Source organism: Schistocerca americana, chromosome 7 (assembly GCF_021461395.2).
Source record: "Schistocerca americana isolate TAMUIC-IGC-003095 chromosome 7, iqSchAmer2.1, whole genome shotgun sequence".
Classification (NCBI taxonomy): domain Eukaryota; kingdom Metazoa; phylum Arthropoda; class Insecta; order Orthoptera; family Acrididae; genus Schistocerca; species Schistocerca americana.
Genome location: NC_060125.1, coordinates 608,745,400 through 608,768,826, shown reverse-complemented (window position 1 = coordinate 608,768,826; position 23,427 = coordinate 608,745,400). Strand labels below are relative to the sequence as shown.

The 23,427-nt window shown below is 45.4% G+C and overlaps 1 protein-coding gene across 1 annotated transcript in view; it reads right to left on the bottom strand.

Annotated features, from left to right (window-relative positions):
• Positions 1 to 2,230: 2,230 nt before the first annotated feature.
• Positions 2,231 to 23,427, bottom strand: part of LOC124621899 (chromatin assembly factor 1 subunit A-like) — a 105,350-nt gene continuing 84,153 nt past the window's right edge. The window contains exon 12 of the mRNA XM_047147384.1: positions 2,231 to 3,327. Coding sequence (XP_047003340.1) covers positions 2,480 to 3,327 — 848 coding nt within the window. The 3' untranslated portion in view covers positions 2,231 to 2,479. The remainder of the gene's footprint in view (positions 3,328 to 23,427) is intronic.

Sequence of the window (23,427 nt, the reverse complement as noted above, 5' to 3'; positions counted from 1 at the left end):
CCTCTAGATGTGATGGTAGCACAGCTTTTCATTTATGCAGTTTTATTGGTTACTGCTGCTTCCACTAGTGGCTGTCTTAATGTGTTTTTATGCTGCTACTAAATTAGCCCTTGGTCTCCTACCCCTGGTTAGCTACAGGTAACCCAAGATCCACCTATTATACTATATTTAATGAGCTCAACCAATGTTCCCTTCCCTGACTGTTGTTGTGTGAGCCATGCCTGCTGAAACCACATCTACTGACAGTCCAAACAAGTACGAGAGCAGTGTGCTCAAAAGTCTCAGCTGAAACACTCAACAAGTGCATATGTGTCATATTCACAGATGTTTATTGTAAACTTGCCTCTGTTTTTACAGATGTAGGTAACTATTTTCTTTGAAAAGGAAACAATACATTCATGTAAATACAGGGTGGTTGTAATTAAACTTTTGCTACTTGAGAGGCTGCCCTTTAAAATCAAATGATTGCAGGGCAATGAAACTTACAAGTGGAAATACTTTTCAGGACATCCAGAAGAGAAATAATTAATAAACCATTGAAAGAAACACAAGAGGTAACAGCTGATAATTGTGTACCATGCTTACGTTCCAGGTTACAAACGCTGCATAATGTGACGACCATCTGCATCCGTAACATCCTAGAACTACACTAGACACTGCTCTACTGCTGCCCGAAACATCTCAGGTGGGATGTTGGCTACCTCCTTCGCTATGCTCATCTTCAACCTCAAACTTGTGTTAAGTGTCCCCCTCAGGTAACCCCACAACCAGAAATCAAAACTGGTGATCTCGGTGGTTTGGAAGAATTGGCCTAGGATTTAGTTTTCTCCAAATGTGTTTACCAGATCCATACTGACTGACTGCGACTATAATGCAACTGATGCTTGTGTTTCAACCCTATGATGCGATCCAGTATCAGAACCTAACGGCAAGCCACGACACTAACATTACTAACAAATCAAATCTTTCAGCACACCGCCTGAACATCGTTCCGATAAAGTTGAGTACCCAAAGGGTAAACAGTTTTTGCCAACACCGGCTGAAGTAGTGAAAATTTAATTATAACAATATTGTATTAAGCTACTTGGAGGGGATAAACCTCAGCTACAGAATGTGAGGAAACAGTATTACTGGCTGACTGCTGATTTACGAGGTTACATTTAGCTAGCACAAATAGTAGTAGTTATTGTTAACAGACTACATAGGTTATGTTCTGAAGAGTTGTTTCTTTTTTATTAATGTATACCTTGACTCATTATATATCACCGACAGTTTTCCAATTTCCTGGTGTCAACACAACCTCATGAATTAACTGATGCACATCGCACTTATCCTCCTACTACCTATGATTTTGGGCCATCAATGCACTAATGTGGTATACACATAAGAGAAGCTCGACAAACATCTTCATCAAGCACTGCAGGCAATGATTTCTTGTTGATGAAGTTGACTACATCACTGGTTCAAGTCTTGCTCACAGAAATGGAATCATCTAGCTGACTTTGACAGTAGAACATATATGTTGTATCAATTGCAATAGTACAACCCCAGAAACTCCAAATTTAAATTTCATTATCTGCAGTCAGGGAACCTCCACATATGATGAAAAAGAAAATAAAAATATCCTCCATAATAGAAATGTTATGTTAATGTTCAAGAATCATTTGATGATCAGGAAACCAGAGGAGAGACAAGTGCAAAATGTTATTGTCAGTTACTTTATTGACATGTCAGAATGCTAAATGATCTACTGCATTCTTTCTGCCATAACCACAAAGACAGAGACAGCAAGAAAATATTTCAAATACATATATTGCCGCTGAAGATTTTGTTTAAATAAACATTTCCATAATTGGGAAGATAGGATCAAGAGGAAAGTAGTGGTGGTGGTGGTGGTGGTGGTGGTGGTGGTGGTGGTGGGGGGGGGGTGGGGGGGGGGGGGGTGGGGGGTCCGCAGCAGGTTGGAGGCGGGGCAGATAGGGTGGATTCTGGTAGCGACAGTAACCATGCGCAGAGGAAAACTGGTATGAAATACGTAACAGAAAGAAAAAAATATTAAAATTTTTGGCAAATAACATGATTACTATTAACTTTCATATGTACAGTTCATGATTATTTTAAGTCACATAAGGAACCTATTTTATGTGCCATTTTGTTTTTCATATGCAACTGAATTTGTGACAGTAGCTGCTGTTACTACATAACAAGGATAGCAGTCCAAACAGAGATATTCATTTCTGAACAAATATTTATTTTTTATGAAAATATCTAAAATGTATATCATCTCAATTGTTAACAGCGATAAAATAGCAGTCATTTGTCAGCCTTAAGACAAGTAACTTGCACTGCAAGTCAATCACAATATAAACTATGCACATGAAGAGAGAATGAACTCTTATCCCTCAAAAAGCTGCATTAGAAAAACATAAAGTAATCAATTGATAAAAACTAAATTAAAACATTTGATGTTAGAGTGATGTCAATCATCTAAATCAATACAAACAATCTCTTTACAGTGTTCTGTACTCTTCTCTGCCTTTGTACTAACTTTTTCTTCTTCCACACCTGATAGGCTTGCAGTGCAGTTGACATCAGCATTTTTTCCATTAACCTGACTCTGTGTTTGCTCAGAAACTGTTTTACTCTCAACTTTACACTTATCAGAAATATTGCACGTGTCTATTTCATTACTAACTGTTTTTTTTGGAATTATATGTCTTGCCTGTGGCAACTTTTGCCCTCTGGCTGCAGATACAAGAATAGGAACTCTCTTCTTCTGTACAGGTTGTGACTCTGATGGCTTGATGAGAAATGTCTTTATTCCGAAACTAGGTCTTGCTTCCGGCTGTGGCTGCTCGTCTTGCTTCAGCTGTTTCTGGCACTCCTCACGAGATAGTTTCTTAGTGAACTTTGTAATTGACATGGAAACCTTCGGTTCCGCCACTACAGCTACTGGAGATGTCACGGGAGAAACCTCTACAGGTTCACGACGTCGCGGTTTCAGGTTGTACTCCCACTGTTTGTTGCCCGCCATTAAATCAGGAAGGCCGTGGGCTGCTCGTGTCTCTGGAGGAACGTACCAGCAGTTACGGCCAAACAGAGGGCCTTCGTCTGTGCAGGTAGTCCATGAAGCCAGCTCCCTGATCTTCTTCGAGGTACTGTTTTTCGATATTGGGAGTGCTGTCTCAGTTTCCTTTTTTTCAGATGTTTTCTGTTCAGAGCTGTTTGTTTCGCTCCCTACCTTTTTGTAATAGGCAATAAACTCCTTGACAAGGAAAATTATTCCATTGGTGTTTCCATGGATGAGCTTGATGAGAGCTGGTACAGCTGAAAAATAAAAGGTAATTCAATTGGTACTACAGTATAATGTTTTAGTACAATTTTTGGAAATAAACTACTGATTAATGAGTCTTACTGAGCAAATATTGCAATGCAACACAAGGGGGGGGGGGGGGGGGGGGGGGGGAGAGAGAGAGAGAGAGAGAGAGAGAGAGAGAGAGAGAGAGAGAGAGAGAGAGAGAGAGAGAACATCTATAAAACTAATTGTTCATACGTGACATTACACTCCAAGATCAGGAAACACTATTTATAACAGACACATTAACAGTCTTTAAAAGGCTGAAATAATGAAATGATCAAACACGGATAGCATTTGTTGTTATGTTTCTTCTTAGAGATGCAAAACAGGCAAAGAAATGTAATGGATTGGAGAACACAGAAACAAATAAGGAAAGAAAAAGTGACAAGTCTGCAACAGTCAGCTCTGAGATATTATTTTTTTTTTAAAAAAGTTTTTATCAACAGACTTTGTCAGAAAAAGAAACACACAACATTCATTCATTCACACACACACACACACACACACACACACACCCACACACAAACACAAACACACACGCGCGTGCGCGACCACCAACTCCGGCAGCTTGGACCAGAATTCTGGTCGCCATGTGTGGATGAGGTGTGCTTGCTTGTGTGAATGAATGGTATATGTCTCTCTTCCTTTTTCTGATGAAAGCTGTGGCCGAAAGCTTATGTGTAAATGTCTTTTAATTGTGCCAGTCTTAGTTTTCATTCTTGGTTCCTAAGCATCAGACTAGTGGGCTTATTTGGATAATAGTACAAATGTTGACAACGCTTAACACAACTTAAAATTGTATTCCAGACTTTATGTATTGCCAAGTACAGGTTATCTCCTGAAACATTGTATTAATCCAAGAATATATGTATACATAATGTGATCAAAAATATCTGGACACCTGACTGAAAAAGACTTACAAGTTCGTGGCACCCTCCATCGGTAATGCTGGAATTCAATATGGTGTTGGCCCACCCTTAGCATTGATGACAGCTTCCACTCTCGCAGGCACTTAATGTGTCATCTTTACAGATTATTTTTCTTAGCACATAGCTCTGTACCCAATTATTTATTTACCGCTGTACCCAATTATTTAACAATGCAAAGGCAAATACTCTACTTGCTGCCAAATATCCTGGTCAGGCACCATTTTTCGAGAAACTGCTCTGTGATACACAAAAATGATTTCACACTGTGTGGAAGAATTAGTGTTTAATGCAAATATCTTGTGATTCAAATGATCTGCTGTGTGTCTCAAAATTGTAACTGAATGTGAGTGTCATTACAGCACAAAACATACAGTTTTGCACATTTTCAGTCCTCTATATATTATACTGAGTGGCAAGTAAAAAAAGATTTAAGTGACTGGTAACTTGCATTTATCTTTTTCCAACTCTTGGCATCTTTTATCAAAACCAGAACTCCTCCCAAAATATACTGAACAGGCCAATTAACACAATTTTCTTTCTATACATATGTACATAATGTGAGTTGCTACTTGTTCAGTTTCATTTCTCATGTTAGTTTCCTTATACATAAAATCTAGAAATTTGAAAATGTGACTTTCCACCAACACAGAATTATATACAAGACAAAGGCAATATACAGAACATAGTTCACAATTGGATGGATATGAATACTTTTTTCCGAAGAAGTAAAGAACCTTCAACATTTCCGATACAAAGGCCGAACAGTTGTAGTTTCTGCAGAGGTTTCAGGGTTTTTTAAGTAGCAAAACGTAACAACTGTATTAGCTATAGTTTTTGTACATACTTGATAAAATGTTAACACTTCTTGAGATATACAGATCAGGTGTACACTGGCCACTTCAGTGACTTCTATTAAAAAACTGACAAATGGCACTTTTCTTTATTTTAAATATTATTTTGTGACTTTGGCAGACAGAGATTTACAAACGGGAGTCACATGAACCTCGTCAGTTTAGTGGGTTTGCCACAAGCAGCGGTAATTATGTCATCATGTGACTTAATCATGCAAGTCGGTCAGCTGGGGAACTACAGAGGTGGCAATATAACTGCCCGCTGAGCAGGTGAAAGCCAATTCTCTTCAGGCAGCCACCTCGAGCAGATCACCGTCAGCTACACTAAGCCATCACCTTCTCATCGTCACAGCCAGTGACGCTGAGCCAAGTATGACATCGCTTCAATCCACTGCAAACTGCCTCTGTCAACAGTGATAAACTGAGGGGACACACAAAGTAACATTTCCTCAGGTTGTCTGTGTTACGATGGCTTAAGACGGGTTCAACACTAATGAAACTAGCTCACATTATTATCAAGTGTTGTAGTATAACAAGACATTTTGTTAGGAAATGCCATGGTACACTTGTAGGCTCTTTGAAAAACTGAAGATATTCATTTTATGTTACAGGCTGAAGCAGCAAATAAAAATTTGTACCAAGGCTGCAAATAAAACTCAGCTCTCCTGCTTACTAGGTGTGTGTGTGTGTGTGTGTGTGTGTGTGTGTGTGTGTGTGTGTGTGTGTGTGTGTGTGCGCGCGCGCGCGCTCGTACGATTTAGTTTTAGGGTGCAAAAACAACTAAGGTCATATGTGCCCATGTCAGAAACTTGGGCCACTAATGTGAACAAGGACTTAAAAACGACTAATTGTTAAGCCCAATCGATGGGAGGAAAGAGAAATAAGAACAAGGACTTCCTCTTAGAGTAAGGTCCACAAAATATGCCATAGAGACAACATAGGTTCTGAACTAAAGATTAAATGTCCTTCGCCATATTGCTATAATGGATAAAAAGTCATTTGCAGTCGACAGCTCATGAATTGTTCAATAAAACGGCGTATAACTCTGACAGCAAACATACATTAGAACGTAAGTGCTTAAAAAAGGGCATTTGGTCAGGAAATGGCGAACCGTCATAGATTGATGACAATGAGCAAAAAGTGGTGGGGCATCTGCGCTTAACAAATGGCAATGGCTACGACAGTGCCCAATATGTAAACCAGCTACAATGATCTCTCAGTGAAAGAGTTGAAAGGCCGAGCAAGCCGCTGGGAGGGGTTTGATTCCCCAGAGCTTGTTTCCATGAAGGATATACCAGTGGTGATGCCATAGTGACACCACCTGCTGACAGATGGCAACACAGAGATGATCAGAAGGAATGGAAGGACTAGTAGGACAAGACAAGAGGACTGCAGCCTTGGCAGCAACATCAGCGGCCTCGTTTCCAGTCAGACCGATGTGACCAGGAACCCAGAAAAACATCACATTGGCTCTCTCAAGAGAAAGCAAGTGGAAACTTTCTTGGACCTGTTACACTAAGGGATGGTGTGTGCGCACAGCACACAGAGGCTCTGAAGGGCACCGAGAGATTCGGAGCAGATGACAAAATTGAAAATCCTTTGTCACTAGATGTACTGCATGGCCTGTTACAGGGCGAAGGGCTCTGCTGTAAATTCTGAGCAGTGTTCCAGAAGTAGATACCAAAAATCGTCTGTTCCAATGGCAAAGACACAACTGACACCATGATCAGTCCAAAAGCCACCAGTGTACACAAAGCTACTATCGAGAAGTTACATGTGAAGCTGGAGAAACTTACAGTGATGGATTGAAACAGGAACAGTTTTCCTAGGAAGTGAATGAAGTCCAGGGTGAACATGGGCCGCTGCAATAAGCCAAAGTGAAGGGTTCACACCCATTGGGAAACTGGCAAGTTGCGTGAATTGAAGCAGAGCAGTAACCGAAAGCAGACTCTAGGAAGTAACAGAGGAGAGGGACGCAGCCCATACTGGTGGTCAAAGGAGTCATCGAAGAAGGAGGCATAGGATGGGCGGTTGGGCATGACAGACAAATGGCATGCGCATCTGCTGAGTAGAACATCAGGCCAGTATGACAGCAGTAGTTTGCAGCTTCTACATTGAGATTTTCAACTGGACTAGTGTAAAAGGCATTTGTGGCCATACAGATTCCATGTTGGTGGACTGTATTTAGATGGCACGAGATGGGCGGACATGCAGATTCATTAACAAAACACCTGTAGTCTAGTTTCAAACGGACAAGGGATTGGTACAAATGCTGGTCTTAACCACTCCCCAGGAACTATCACTTAGGACATGTTCGACACTGAGGAACTGGGTACAGTGGGCAGCCAGGGAAGACATGTGGGAGGAACAAAAAAGTTTCCTATCAAGCACGGGTCTGTGGAATTTCGTAGTTTCAATGAACGGAAGAGCAACAGATGCAAAATGTAAAGATGGGGTAAGAAACCCACTACGATGCCAGAAATTCATAAACAATATTGTCAGTGGAAAAGCAAAAGCCTGTTGATGATCCACAAGTAAAGATAATCGAGACATCACTGAAGACACCGTTCGAGAAGACAAGTCCATGGAGAACTGCAATAGATGGGAAAATCATTGACAAAAGGGAGTCAGTTATGCCCAGTGGGAGACAGGACATAATATGGTCAATTTCTACAGCAAAGAGGACAATGCTCAGGACGGGGACCTGAGGCAACTCTTTTTGCACTGAGGCAACCAGTTTTCTTGGCTAAAGGTGTCTGACATGGCATAAACCACACATACCTTGTAAACTTGATCTTTTAAAAATTCCTGAAAGAACGGGGCAGGCGGCCTCGGAAGCCCCACATGTAGAGTGTACAGAGGATACCAGTCCTCCAGCAGATGTCGTAGGCTTTCTCCGAATCAAAAAACACGGCCACGGTCTGGTATTTCCGCAGAAAACCATTCATGACATTGATTGGCAAAGTGACAAGATGATCAACTGCAGAACGGTGTGCCTGAAATCCATACTGCGCAGTGGTTAGTGAATTGCGAGACTGGAGCAACCGTACAGCTGTGCCTGAATCATATGTTCAAATCACTTTGAAAATACAGCGGGTGAAAGAAATGGGGTGATAGCAAGAAGGAAGGTGTTTGTCTTTACCGGGCCTAGGTCTGGGTATGACACTGGCTGCACACCAGCATTTGGGAAATGTGCTACGCCCAGATGCAATTGTATGAATGAAGGAGAAAGTGCTTGCCTGTAAGAGAAAGGTTCTGCAATATCTGAATCGGAATATCGTCCAGCCCTGGGGCAGAGGATATGGATGAACTGAGAGCATGATCTAGCTCCCTCATAGTAAAGGCAGCATTGTAGCATTCACGATTCTGAGAGAAGAAGGATACCACCTGAACCTCCTCCACTCGTTTCCAATGGAGAAAGGCTGGGTGATAGTGGGTAGAGATTGAAATCTCAGGAAAAAAGCAGCATAAGGTTCAAGGGGTCCACGATGACATCATCTGCTACAGTCTGGCCAAAAATTGGGGAATGGAACTTGGTTCTAGAGATCCGAAGGAGGTTGGCCCACATGATGGAAGAGGGAGTGGAACTGTTAACGGAACTAGTAAATGAAATCCAGCTAGCTTTTTTGCTATCCAGAAGAATGTGACGAGACTGTGTACACAACTGTTTATAATGAATACAGTTTTCCATCATAGGTTGAAAGTTAAAAATGCAGAGAGTGTCTCTCCGAGTGCAAACTAACTACGTCATGGCATGCCTCAGTCCACTAAGACACCACGATACAATGTGGGAAAGATGAAGTGCAAGGTACAGAAAAATCTGCTGTGGTAAGGATAACATTAGTGAGGTACTCTACATGGTCATCACAACTGTGGGAATGTTGTTCGTCGAAGGTTGTCAGGGAGGAACAAAGCATCCAATCAGCTTTTGAAAGCTGCCACTTGGGTTTACATGTAGGTGGTATCGGAGTCAGCAAATGGGAAATGGTCACTCAAGTACAGGTCAGAGAGAACGAACCATTCGAGACAATTGGCATGGTGGGCAGTGCAGAAGGAGAGGTCCAACCAGGAATAGGAGAGCGTGGAGTCTGAAAGGAACACGAGTGTTCTAGTGTTAAGGTACATGAGGTTGAATTGATTGGGGTTGCAATGTGGCAACCTACACGTGTCGTGCACTGGGAGAGCAAAGTACACATCAATTGCCACTTTGCATTTTTGAATACTTAATTATGGCAGTAATGACAAGTAGCAGCAATGATGTGAACAAATTTACGATTCATTTTGCTATGCTAACAGAAGTGGCTAAGGGATGGGCAATGAACAAGTACTGCATTGCTGTAAGTGCAAATATTTTTGCGGACAGAGTTTCAAGTGGGATTTTACTCAGGGAGTCGGTAGCGTGAAGCCAGCAGTGTTTTAGCCCAAAGATCGAATTTTACAACCTGCAGCACTCCAGGAGGTATTTTGTTTTGGTTTTAGGGCGCAAAACTTCTATGGTGATTAGCGCCCGGTCCGTGACTTAGGAAACAGTAAAAAGCCGAAATTGAAAACCAGCAGCAACGGGAACGAAAGTCATAAAATTGGAGAAACTAAAAGCAGAAGGAAGGCTTAAAAATCCACTACAGAAAGGGGTTGGTTGTCCCCAAAAAAAGCTTCAAATGACTGACGTCATTTCACCGGCACTAATAAACTTGAGAATGCGGTCGGCTGAGCGCGTGTCATCTGCTAAAATCGACGATATATCAGGCGAAAGCTGTAGACGGGAGCTTAACGGATTAAAATAGGGGCACTCAATTAAAAGGTGTCTTACCGTCCACAGGCGAGAGGAGTGGGGACAGAGTGGGGGAGGATCACTGCTTAAAAGATATCGATGGCTAAAAAGACAGTGCCCTATCCGGAGTCTAGTTAAAATTATCTCCTCCCGATGACGCGTTCGGGAGGAAGAGGTCCAAGCACAAGGAAGAGCTTTCATGTTCCGCAATTTATTATGGGTAAGTGTCGACCAATGCGTGTGCCATAAATGAACAACACGTCGACATAGAACGCTCCGTAGATCGGCGAAGGGAATCGATTGAATAGCTGGCCGAGGAAGAGAGACTGCAGCCTTGGCTGCAATATCGGCCGCCTCATTTCCATAGATACCAACGTGTCCCGGGAGCCAGAGGAACGCCACCGAGACGCCCCCCAGGTGGAGCAAGCGCAGACAGTCCTGAATCCGGTGGACCAGAGGGTGCACAGGATAAAGAGCTTGCAGACTGAGGAGAGAGCTGAGAGAATCTGAGCAGATAACGTACTGTATTCGCTGATGGCGGCGGATGTAGTGGACAGCCTGGAGAACAGCGTAAAGCTCCGCAGTATAAACCGAACACTGGTCGGGAAGCCGAAAGTGATTTGGGGTGTCGCCAACAATATAGGCACTCCCTACACCTAACGATGTTTTCGTGCCGTCGGTGTAAATAAATGTGGCGTCCGTCATTTGTGCACATAGCGCAGCAAATGCCCGACGATAAACAAGTGAAGGGGTACCATCCTCGGGAAATCGACAAAGGTCACGGAGCAGGCAGATCCGGGGACAGAGCCAAGGCGGTGCTGTACCCCAAGTTGTCAAGAAGGTTTTAGGAAAGCGGAAGGAAAGAGAATGGAGCAGTTGACGGAAGCGGACTCCCGGTGGTAGTAGGGAGGAGGGGCGGCCTGCATACAGATGGCTAGCATAACGACTCAGAAGGACTGCTCGGCGATTGGCGGGGGTTCAGCAGTCTCAGCATAAAGGCTTCCCACAGGGCTGGTGTAAAAAGCTCCAGACACTAAACGTAATCCACGGTGGTGGATAGAGTCGAGACGCCGAAGAATAGACGGCCGAGCAGAGGAGTAGACTATGCTTCCATAGTCCAAATTCGAGCGCACTAAGGCGCGATAGAGGCGGAGAAGGACCACTCTGTCTGCTTCCCAGGAGGTACCATTCAGGACACGGAGGGTGTTGAGGGAACGCAGACAGCGAGCTGAAAGATAGGAAACGTGGGAGGACCAGCACAGTTTTCTGTCAAACATAAGACCCAAGAATTTAGCGACGTCTGAAAACGGAAGGTTGACAGGACCTAGATGTAAGGAGGGCGGAAGAAACTCCTTACGCCGCCAAAAATTAACACAAACTGTCTTACTGGGAGAAAAACGGAAGCCGGTTTCGATGCTCCAAGAGTGGAGGCGATCGAGACATCCTTGAAGACGTCGTTCAAGAAGGCTGGTCCATTGAGAGCTGTAGTAGATCGCAAAATCGTCCACAAAGAGGGAGCCCGAGACATCAGGAAGGAGACAATCCATAATTGGATTGATGGCAATGGCAAACAGTACAACACTCAGCACGGAGCCCTGGGGTACCCCGTTTTCTTGGGAGAAAGTACGGGAGAGAGTAGTGTTCACCCACACACTAAATGTGCGCTCTGCCATAAATTCGCGAAGAAAAAAGGGCAGCCGACCTCGAAAGCCCCAAGAGAACAGTGTGCGGAGGATGCATGTCCTCCAACAGGTATCGTATGCTCTCTCCAGATCAAAAAATATTGCTACTGTTTGGCGTTTCCGGAGAAAATTTTTCATGATATAAATGGAGAGAGCAACAAGATGGTCAACTGCAGAACGATGCTTTTGGAATCTGCATAGGGCAGGTGTTAAAAGACTGCGGGATTCCAGCCACCACGCTAAACGGTAATTCACCATACGCTCCAAAACCTTACAGACACTACTCATGAGAGAAATGGGACGATAGCTAGAGAGGAGATGTTTGTCCTTTCCAGGTTTTGGAACAGGAACGACGATAGCTTCCCGCCATCGTCTGGGAAAAGTACTGTCGGTTCAAATTCGATTATAAAGGCGAAGGAGGTAACGCAGACTATGGGTTAATAAATGCAGCAACATTTGGACGTGGATACCATCCGGTCCTGCGGCGGAGGAGCGAGAAGAAGAGAGTGCATGTTGGAGTTCCCGCAAGGAGAAAACAGTATTGTAGCTTTCGCGATTTTGAGAGGAGAAAACAAGAGGTTGCACTTCCGCTGCACGTTTCTTCGGGAGAAACGCTAGCGGGTAATTTGAAGAGCTCGAAATCTCAGCAAAGTGCTGACCCAACGAGTTAGAAATTGCAACAGGGTCCGCTAATGTGTCATGCGCGACAATGAGCCCAGAGACTGGGGAGAAACTAGGCGCGCCTGAGAACCGTCGAAGCCGACTCAAAACTTCCGAGGAGGGAGTGAAGGTGTTAAATGAACTAATAAAGAATTTCCAGCTTGCCTTCTTGCTATCGTGGATGACACGACGGCATCGCGCTCGGAACTGCTTATAGCGGATACAGTTGGCCAAAGTAGGATGGTGGCGGAAAACGCGGAGAGCACGTCACCGCTCACGTACTGCATCACGGCATGCCTCGTTCCACCAAGGAACTGGGGGGCGCCGAGGCAGTTCGGAGGTGCGTGGTATTGAATGTTCCGCAGCTGTAAGAATAACGTCGGTAATATGTGTGACCTCATCGTCGACGCTGGGAAAGTGACGGTCATCGAATGTCGCTAGAGATGAAAAAAGTGTCCAATCGGCTTGGGCAAACTTCCAGCGTCACGGGCGCATGTAGGGCAGTTGAGGCTGCAGTCTAAGGACACATGGAAAGTGGTCACTCGAGTGTGTATCATCAAGGGCGAACCATTCGAAGCGCTGAGCTAACGGAACAGTACCGACCGCAAGGTCCAAATGAGATAAATATGTCATGGAGGCAGACAAAAATGTAGGGACCACAGTGTTGAGGCAAACTAGATCTGCTTGGTGGAAGACGTCTAGCAATAGAGAGCCACGTGGACAAGGATGTGGAGATCCCCAAAGCGGGTGGTGGGCATTGAAGACCCCAACCAGCAAATATGGGGGTGGAAGCTGACCAAGAAGATGAAGGCGATCAGCTCGTGCCATTGGTGTGGACGATGGAATGTATACAGTACAAAGAGAGAACGTGTATCCGGAAAGGGAAGACGGACGGCGACAGCTTGGAAGGAAGTGTTTAAATGGATTGGGTGATAATGGAGAGTTTCATGGAGAAGAATCATGAGTCCTCCATGCGCTGGAGTGCCTTCAACAGAGGGGAGATCATATCGGACGGACTGAAAATGAGGGAGAACAAAGCGGTCATGGGGACGCAGCTTTGTTTCCTGAAGACAGAAGATGACCGGCGAGTAGGATCGTAAGAGGATCGACAATTCATCCTGATTGGCTCGAATACCGTGGATATTCCAGTGGATAATGGACATAGGGCGAACAGAAAATGGAGGACTGTGACCAAGGTCGCTGTCAACTGAACGACTGCTCTGAGCTTGCGACCGACAGCATGGAATGGCATTCAGCCGAAGGCAGAAGATCCTGATCCATAGGTTGGTCAGGAGCAGCTCCTGCCACCAGCGATCGGCCGGTTGATCGGCCGCCAGCAGTGCGCATCGGCGACACAGAAGACGGCCGAGGGCGATTTCCGCCAGGTGGTGCTGTAGATGGGACACGCCTTGGTGGAGGAGGAGAGGAACTGGGTTTCTTTGTAGCCTTGTTGGAAGTATGATGTTTAGAGGAAGGAGGAACCGATGGTTGGGAAGTTGCCGTACGTAAAAACTCTTCACGAGTATGCTCTTGTTTCGAAGTCTTGGTGTGGGCTCGAGATTTAGCAGAACTCGACGAAGGGTGAGCCAGAGAGTGGGCAGGCGAAAGTGGTGAGGCTGAACGGGCGATCTTTGCGCTGGCCGATCTGACGACCGTGGCACTAAAGGTGAGGTCGCAAGTCTGCGTGGCCGCCTCCTTTGTTGGCGGAGGAGAAGCAAGGACAGTGCTGTATTTTCCTTTCTGAGGCACGGTGGGCTGTCGACTGGCGAATAATTTTCGAGCAGCAAAGGTCGACACCTTTTACTTTACTCTAATTTCCTGGATGAGCTTTTCGTCCTTAAAAACGGGACAATCTCGATACTAAGCAGCGTGGTCACCCATACAGTTGATGCAGCAAGGGGATGGAGGTGGACAAGCACCCTCATGGGCATCCTTGCCACACGTAACACATTTGGCCGGATTGGAACAGGACTGGCTGGTGTGATTGAACCGGAAATTATCTCATAGCCTGCTTTGATTTTCGATGGGAGTTGAACTTTGTCAAATGTCAAGAAGACAGTGCGGGTTGGAATAATGTTCGTGTCAACCCTTTTCATAACCCTATGAACAGCCGTTACGCCCTGGTCAGACAGGTAGTGCTGAATTTCTTCGTCAGACAATCCATCGAGGGAGCGTGTATAAACGACTCCGCGTGAGGAATTTAAAGTACGGTGCGGTTCCACCCGGACAGGGAAGGTGTGTAGTAGTGAAGTACGCAGCAATTTTTGTGCCTGGAGGGCACTGACTGTTTCTAACAACAGGGTGCCATTCCGTAATCTGGAACAAGACTTTACAGGACCTGCAATTGCGTCGACACATTTCTGAATAATGAAAGGTTTGACCGTGGAGAAGTCGTGACCTTCGTCAGACCGAGAAACAACTAGGAACTGTGGCAACGATGGAAAAACTGACTGTGGCTGAGACTCAGTGAAGTTACGTTTGTGAGCAGACATAGTGGAAGGTGAGGAAACCATTGCGGAAGAATCCCCCATGATTACCGGTGTCTCCGATGGCGCGCTCCTTCCTTGTGGGGGCCCTGTCTGAGGGCACTCCCGCCTTAGGTGATTGTTCACACCTCAGGTCACACCTCCCGACAAACGGACGGAGGGACCAATCGGCACTTTCGGAAGGTATCAGCTCGGGTAATCACCCCTCCCTGGGCCTGGCCGTTACCAGGGGGTATGTACGTGTCCTACCTGTCTACCCGGGGTGGGGAATTATGCGTTACCCCGTCACCGGCTACGCATGGAAGTGCGTGGGTCGGCCTTCAGACACGCACAGGGAGGACGAAAGAGAAAGGGAATGGAAAGAAGAGAGGTCTCAAACGCCGCAGCGGAGAAAAGGGTTAAGAGAAGAGGTAAGGAAAAGAGAAGGACAAAGGAAGGATGAAGAGATACAAGCAAGGAAGGCGAAGAATGCAGTACATTTACAAGCGTCCGTCTCCAGACGTAGGCACAAACCATACTCCCAGAGGGGGAGAAAGGGAAGGAAAGAGCCAGAGGTGAGGGTGGGGGGCGAAGATGGGGGATGGGGAAGGATGCGGAAAGGGAAGGTATGCAGCCCGGAAAGGAAGGAGGGCCACATTAGCTCGGGGTCCCGTGCTCGCTACGCACGTAGCCACAAAAGAGTTGTGGATCCCCTGGGGGGACCCCAGGAGGTGCTGGCCCTTTGAGGCAGTCTCCAGTGGCAGGGTTCTGATGTGGCCCGGTGGCATGCGGCATTTCTGGTAGAACACTGCAAGGCGAGCAGAATGTCTCCCTAAAGTGAATAACACAGGGAGATGCTGCTTCCACCTCGACTGTGTTACCCTGGGCTCATAAAAGCATCGCAGGCGACATGGTCAGCAAGGAATATATCTCCACGATACCCCACTCTATATTTTTTGAGTGTGGGAAAGAGGACTGGATTGTGTCCATTTAGATGCTGGCGCCAAGGAAGTGCCTGGAAAGTTGTTTGGTCGGGCAGCAACTCCCACAGGCGACTGCGATTGGCCAGACCAATGTGACGTAAGCAGTGTTTTCGGTGCACTCACAGCTGAGCAGGAGTAGCGCTCACTGGTGAAAAATTTGTTAAAATGTTGCGATCGGACAGCCACAGCAGCAGAGCGGCAAGTTGTGCTAGATTTTAGTAGAAATGAGACACTTGCAGAGTACCGGGTGATAAGGAGTAATTGTAGGGTAGCTGTGTACCTTATCCAGAACTCCAGATAATTTTGCGAAATTGTGTTGTGTACACATGCCGCCGTGAGCGACTTCACACCTGATTGGCATAACAGGATGCCGAGAACAGCCAGCTGGGGAATATCATAGAGGATAAGAGCAGAACAGGTAAAATACGCAGCTCTAGCCGTAGCACAATCAGCCTTGCTGTTTATAAAAGTAAAATTGGTGGCCATTAACCCAGTGAGCATCACAGCACATTCTCATATTATTTCTGTGATAACATACTGATGTACTTGACCTAGAACCTTGTGGTCTCATTCAGTTAAGGGGAAGTGATAATCCGCATTGCTCAGTTTTATAGTTGTAGATTCATGTTAAACTGCTTTCTCTTGATTAAGATATTAATCTGTCCACATTCAACAGGAATCACCTCGTTAATGTGATTTATTAAGTATATATAAATTCTCAAATGGAATAAATTTGATTATCTTTCCCAATATTTCAGACTACATATATTGACACGCCAACCCTATCCCACTACCTAGTCAAACATTTTGGTGGGGTTAACTTGATATTAATAGCTTGCATGCATCACTACTTTCTATGAGGCAAGTGACTTCACCCAATCCAATTTTTCAATAGAGGCCTCTATTGCATAGTCAGATGTCATTAAGTGCATAAGAATTGCATTGGAGGAATTTATAGTAGAATTCTGAGTTCAGTAAATAGGTCATTTGCATAACACCTCACGACAGCAAAGGAAACTTGGAGGTCACTTCCAATGGTCATCCAAGAGGGTACCTTTCGGGCAGGTTATGGAAGAGGGCCAGGGAGGATGCTGTGCATCAAAGTCACTGAGCAGGAAAAAGAGGTGAGTGAGTTGACAAATAAACTGGAGGAAGTCTTCCCTCGTGACACCCAATGATGGAGGGATGTAGGCATTACAAAGAGGAAAGGCGAAGCACAGAAGGTAAATAGGGACTGCAACAGCTGGCAGCAGGATGTTCAGTGAGATGGTATAACTATAAACGTCATCCAAGATGAGCAGCAGGACTCCCCAATAAGATGGTATGCCGTCCTTGGAGGTAAGGTCAAAGTGAATTGGAAAGAAATGCGAGAGGTCAAAGCAGTCGTAAGGATGCAATTTTGTTTCCTGGAGGTAGAAAAAAAGTGGACGCTGAGATTCCAAGAACAGCTGTAATTACTCCTCGTTGGATCTAACGCTGCAAATGTTCCATTAGAGGAGAGTCATGAGGTGGAAAGGAGAGGAGGGAAGAAATGTAGGGCTGTCAGCTCGGCAGCTGCTGAATGCCAGCTTTTGACAGCTCACTGCTACAGGGCGCAGAGGCTGGAAGATCCTGTTCCGTGAGGTCTACAGAGACATCAGCATTCTCACTGGGTCGGCCTGAGGATCCAGGACGCAAAGACGGTTGGCAGTGAAACCGCACTGGTGAAAAGGTGAGTGTGAAGGGTGAGTGTATCACACAGTGACACCATTGAAGAGTATAAGAGTATCTCCAAGTTGGTGAAGGAGAAGTCTTCGAGAATTTGCGGTTGGCAGATGAAGACTCATATGTTTGTTGGCTAGAGGGAAGTAAAAAGTTTTCACAGGAATATTCCTTCTGTCCTGCCGGTTGTGTACCAGACGATTTCACCACTGGAGGGGAAGATCTGGTGGCTTGTTACACAGTTGGAGGAGAAGGAAATGGGACTGCTGCCACGACATTGAGCAATTTTATAATCATGGTGCCGAATTTGATGTTGCTATTCTGTGTGGCCACTTCCTTTGTGGAGCGAGATGAAGCGAGAACAGTACTTAAGTGCCAGATGATGAAACACAGGGTTTTCGACTAGACAACAACTTCCGAGCAACAGGGTAAGGCACTTTTTTCTTCAACCCAATCTCCTGGACAGCCTGCCCATTTTGATACAGCGGGGAGAAGCAGGCAGGCAATCGCCATTGTGAGCATCCCTACCACAAGTAACACGTTTGGCCGTGTCTTGACAAGACAGCCGAGTGTGGTTGTAACACTGACACTGGTGGCAGTGCATCAGGTTTGGAACTGACTGTGATGACTTTATAGCCTGCTTTTATCTCTGATGGAGGCACTACTCTATCAAATGAGAGAAAATGAGTGTGTATAGGCACTAAGGTTCTTCAACCTTTTACATTACGAGATGGACTGCACTGGTGCCCTGATCAGACAGGTAAGTTTGGATTTCTCCCACGCTCAGACCATTGAGCAGCCTAGTGTAAATAATACCACGTGAATAATTTAGTGTTCAATGGACCTCGACATCAAAAGGATACCCATGGAGCAGCGAAGCTGCAGGCAGCTGAGCTTGAGAATCACAACTGATCTCCAAAAGCAAAGTGTCATTACGTACATTAGAGCAGGATTTCACAGGGCCTGCAACTGCAACAACACCTTTCTGAATTACAAATGGATTAACTGTAACAAAGGACTGACTGTCTTCAGAATGTGATCCCACAAGGAACCAATATGCAGCTGGCAGTCTTGGAATCTTTAGCTTCAGTCCATTAACGTTTAGTAGACAGACTGAGATGGTGATCGGATCATTGTGAGAAAATTCCCCACGATTGCCTGCATCTCCGATGGCGCGCTCCTTCTAACTGGGGGCCTCACCCTACTTAGGTGATGGTTCAAACCTCAGGTCACAACTCCCAAACTCCTGACAGAGGGACAAATTGGCAATTTGAGAAGCTAACAGCTCAGGCAATCAATGTGTGAATTCTACCTGTCGATCTGGGGCTGGGAATTGTGCATTACCCAGCCACCTGTTAAGCATCAGATGCACAGACTGGCCTTCAGGAGCACAAATGGAGGAAGAAGAGAAAGTGGAACCTCAAACACCGAAGCGGAAGAAGAATAGGAGATGGAATGCAACTGAAAATTCAGAACACATTTCCAAAGAGATCTCTGACATGTTCCCCAAGGGAGGAGAAAAAGAATAGCAGAAGGATAAATAGGCAGCACGGAAGGAAAAAGGTGTCCAAAGGCTGAGGACCCACGGTAGCCAAACACGAGCTCACCAGAGTGTCATGAGCCCCCTGGGGGATTAGGCAGGTGCATCAGCCACTAAGCCGCCTTGGCGCAGCGATTCGCACAAACTGCACAGGTTCCCCTGGCACGCTTACATCTTCTATTCACATTTTCACTGCCGCCCCAGTGTACTTTAAATTTCCCTTACTCACAATCAGAACTGCTGAGGTTTTCTATGTTCTCGAGTAGCACCTCAGCATAGAATGTAAATGGGCGATCCAGCCTGAAACCCACATGCATGTACTTATACAAATGAACTGACACAGTTTCAGAGACTTTGCTGATTTGATTTTATGTATATGGACCGCAGTGGCGAGCGAAAATTTGTACCACGACTGGGAATTGAACCTGCGTCTCTGGCCCACTAGGCAGGTGCGTTAGCTGTTCCCTCCTAGTCATTAAGAGGCTTTTTTCCACCTGTCGTGCAGGGTATATGAGACATGTGAAATACCCTCAGACTTCAAAAACAATGTAGTAATTCCAATTCCAAAGAAGGCTGATAATGACGTGTTAGTACAAGCGACCATCAATTTAATAAATTATGGATGCAAAATGCTGACACTACTTATCTGCATAAAAATGCTACAACTGAGAGGAGCCAACCTGGGGAAAGACTGATTTGGGTTCAGAACAAATATAGGACTAAACAACTCAATTTAGGACTGAAGAAAGAAAAATCTAAAGTTTTGGAATCTATAGATTCGTACACAAATTATGGTGCAGTTGTATGAGGCACGAAAGAGAGGCTGTAACTGAGATGAGAGTGAAAAAGGTTTGTAGCCTGTGCCCCACGTCTTTTACATACAACAAACACTGAAGGAAACCATGGAGAAATTTGAAAAAGTAATTAGAGACTAGAAATATAAACCTACAAATTTGGTGATGATATTGTAATTGTGTCAAGAGTGGCGGAGTACTAGGAAGATTAGTTGAATGGAGTTGATAGTGTCCTGAAAAATGTTTAAAATGTGAAATTCAACAAAATTGAAACAAGATTAACTGAATATATTTGAATTAAATAAGGTGAGACTTAGGGAATTAGATTACAAAATGAATCACTAAAAGTAATAGATGAGTTTTGCTATTAGGGGGCAAAATAACTGATGACAGCTGAAGTACAGAGGATGTAAAATGTAGACTGGCGAAACTTGTTAATGTTGAATACAAATTTAGTTGTTGGTGAAAGTATTTTCTTGGAACATAATGCTGAATAGAAGTAGAAATTGGACCATAAACAGAACGGACTTGAAGATAACAGAAGGCTTTGGAATGTGGTGCTACAAATGTTGACGATTATGCTTCTAATAATTAATGACTAATGAAGACATACTGAACAAAACTGGGAAAAAATGGAACTTATGCCCCACTGTCATTATTAGAAGTGGGATGGGTTGTTGGGACACATCCAAAGCCACTTGTTAATGGTGGGAAGAGTCAGTGTGTGTGTGTGTGTGTGTGTGTGTGTGTGTGTGTGTGTAAGGAAGGAAAAATTACAAGAATGACAGAAAGGCAACAAACACTACAAGAAACAAAAGAGGACAAGAAAACCATAGAGAGACGCAAGAAAGGTAGAAGAGATTAAAACAAGAAAGAAGATTACTATGGTTGGCTGACCATGAGAATAAAAAGGAGAAGCCAGCCACTCTGCAACACATTAAAACCTCCACCCTAAAAGCACTAGGTGGAGGACACAGGGGCACAAAGGACATTCACTAAAAATTAGATCAAATGATAAAGCCAACCCTCACGAATAAAACGTAGAACTAAATCAACCGATGAGGCGTTGTCAGATAAAATTAGCAGCAATGAGCCTGGTAACCAAAGATTTTGTTGCAGGGCAGTCAGAGTAGGACAGTGCACCAGAATATGGCCCACTGTCAACCACGCGCTGCACTGACACTGAGGTGGGAGATAGCCGTGGGTCGCCCAAGCGTGGCCAATGCAGAGCCGGCAGAGAACCACAGAGTACCTGTGAGAGGCCCTCATCGAGGACTTTCACACATTCTTATTCTCCTTAATGGCACGCAGTTTGTTGTGCGTACTGAGATTATAGCATTCCATTTCCCAAAGCTGGAAAACTTGCGGTGTAACAACGAATGCAATTCAGTTACGGGGATGCCAACCTCTGGAAGTGGTTGCCATGTAGCCTGTTTGGCCAGCCTGTCGGCAAGTTCATTTCCTGGAATTCCAATGTGACCTGGGGTCCATACAAACACCACTGAATGACTGGACCGTTCCAGGGCACAGATGGATGGTCACTATCATAGGATGGTGAGGGTAGCACTGGTTGATAGCTTGTAGGCTGCTCAACGAGTAAGTACGGAGGAGAAATGATCACCAGTTCTGCAGTGAAAACCCAGAAGCCATCTTTCAAGGAGTGCTGTTCAATGTGTCCTCCATGAACATACACAAAACCATCATGACCATCAGCCATCGAGACATCAGTGTAAACCACCTCATGACCCTGGTACATGTCCAGAATCGAGAGGAAGTGACAGTGGAGGGCCACGGGGTTAACTGAGTCCTTAGGACCATGTAAAAGGTCCAGGAGAAGCTTTGGCTGAGGTATACACCATGGAAGTGTACGTGAATGGATCTCAAAGTAGAGGTGGTAAAGGGAAGGATTCCAGTTCAGACAGAAAGGAGAGGAGCGTACTGCAACCTGCACCGCCGATGCGGAAGATGAACTGCCGTGATTGGGAAAGGAAGACGGTAATTAGGATGGTCAAGAGAGCTATGAATGTGTGCAACGTAACTGGCGAGAAATGGTGCAAGTCTTATCTTCAGTGGAGGGACTCCAGCCTCTACCAATATGTTGGTCACCGGACTCGTCCTAAAAGCTACCGTCACTAATAGAACACTGCAGTGGTGCACTGGGTCAATTAAACGCAACGCTGAGGGTGCCGCTGGACCATAAATAACACTCCCATAGTTAATGCAGGATTGAACAAGGGCTCTGTAGAGCTGCAGCAGTGTGGAGCGATCAGCACCCCAGTTGGTGTTGCTCAGTCAGCGGACGGCATTGAGGTGCTGCCAGCACTTCCACTTAAGCTGACAAAGGTGAGGAAGTCACGTCAATCAGGTGTCGAAATCCAATCCTAAGAATTGATATGTCTCCACTACAGAGACTGGATTGTCATTAAGGTAAAGTGCTGGTTCTGGATGAATGGTACGATGCCGACGGAAATGCATAACACACGACTTCGCAGCTGAAAACTGGAAGCTGTTGGCTAGAGCCCATGACTGTGCCTTGTGCATGGCTGCCTGTAGGCACCGCTCAGCAACACCAGTACTGGAGCAACAGTACAAAATGCAGAAGTCATCTGCATACAGAGAAGGTGAGACAGACGGCCCTACAGCTGCTGCTAGGTCGTTAATGGCCACTAAAAACAGACAGATGCTCAATACACAGGGCCCTGCAGGACTCCATTCTCCTGGATATGGATGGAACTATGGGAGGCATCCACTTGGAAATGGAAAGTACGGAACGACGGGAAGTTTTCGATAAAAATAAGGAGTGGGCCCTGGAGACCCCACTTTTACAATGTGGCAAGGATATGATGTTGCCAGGTTGCGTCGTATGCTTTTTGTAAATCAAAAAAAGACAGAAACCAGGTGCTGGCACCTGGAAAAGGCTATTCTGACGGCACACTTGAGGGACTCAAGATTATCAGTGGTAGAGTGACCCTGGTGGAAACTGCCCTGGCATGGAGCCAGTAGACCCCGTGACTCCAGGAGCCAATGCAACTGCTGACTTACCATACGTTCTAACAGCTTACAAGGAATGTTGGTGAGGCTGATGGGCCAATAGCTATCCACTTCCAGCGGGTTTTTGCCAGGTTTGAGCACTCGAATGATGGTGCTCTCTGGCCATTGGGATGGAAAGGTGCCCTGCGCCAGATCCAGTTGAAGATGACGAGATGTCGCTTGTTGTCAGAGGAGATATGTTTTATCACCTGACTGTGGATCCGATCTGGCCCAGGAGCTGTGTCGGGGCAATGGGCAAGGGCACTGAGGAGCTCTCACTCTGTAAATGCGGCGTTACAGGGTTCACTGTGGCATATAGTGAATGAGAGGACCTTCCCTTCCATCCACAGTTTGAGGACGCGAAACGTTTGGGGGTAATTCTCCGATGCAGAGGTGCGAGCATAGTGCTTTGCAAAGTGCCCTGCAATCACGTTTGCATCGGTAAATAACATGCCGCTTATGTTAATGCCAGGAACACCTGTTGGGGTCTGGTACCCAAAATCTCATCTGATCTTCGACCAGGCTTGGGAAGGTGACGTATGGCACCCAATTGTTGAGACGTGCCTCTCCCAACACTCCTGCCGTCTTCTTATAAGCTGGCGAATGCGGGCACAGAGCTGTTGAAAAACTATTAAGTACTCCAGGGAAGTATACTGCTGGAAG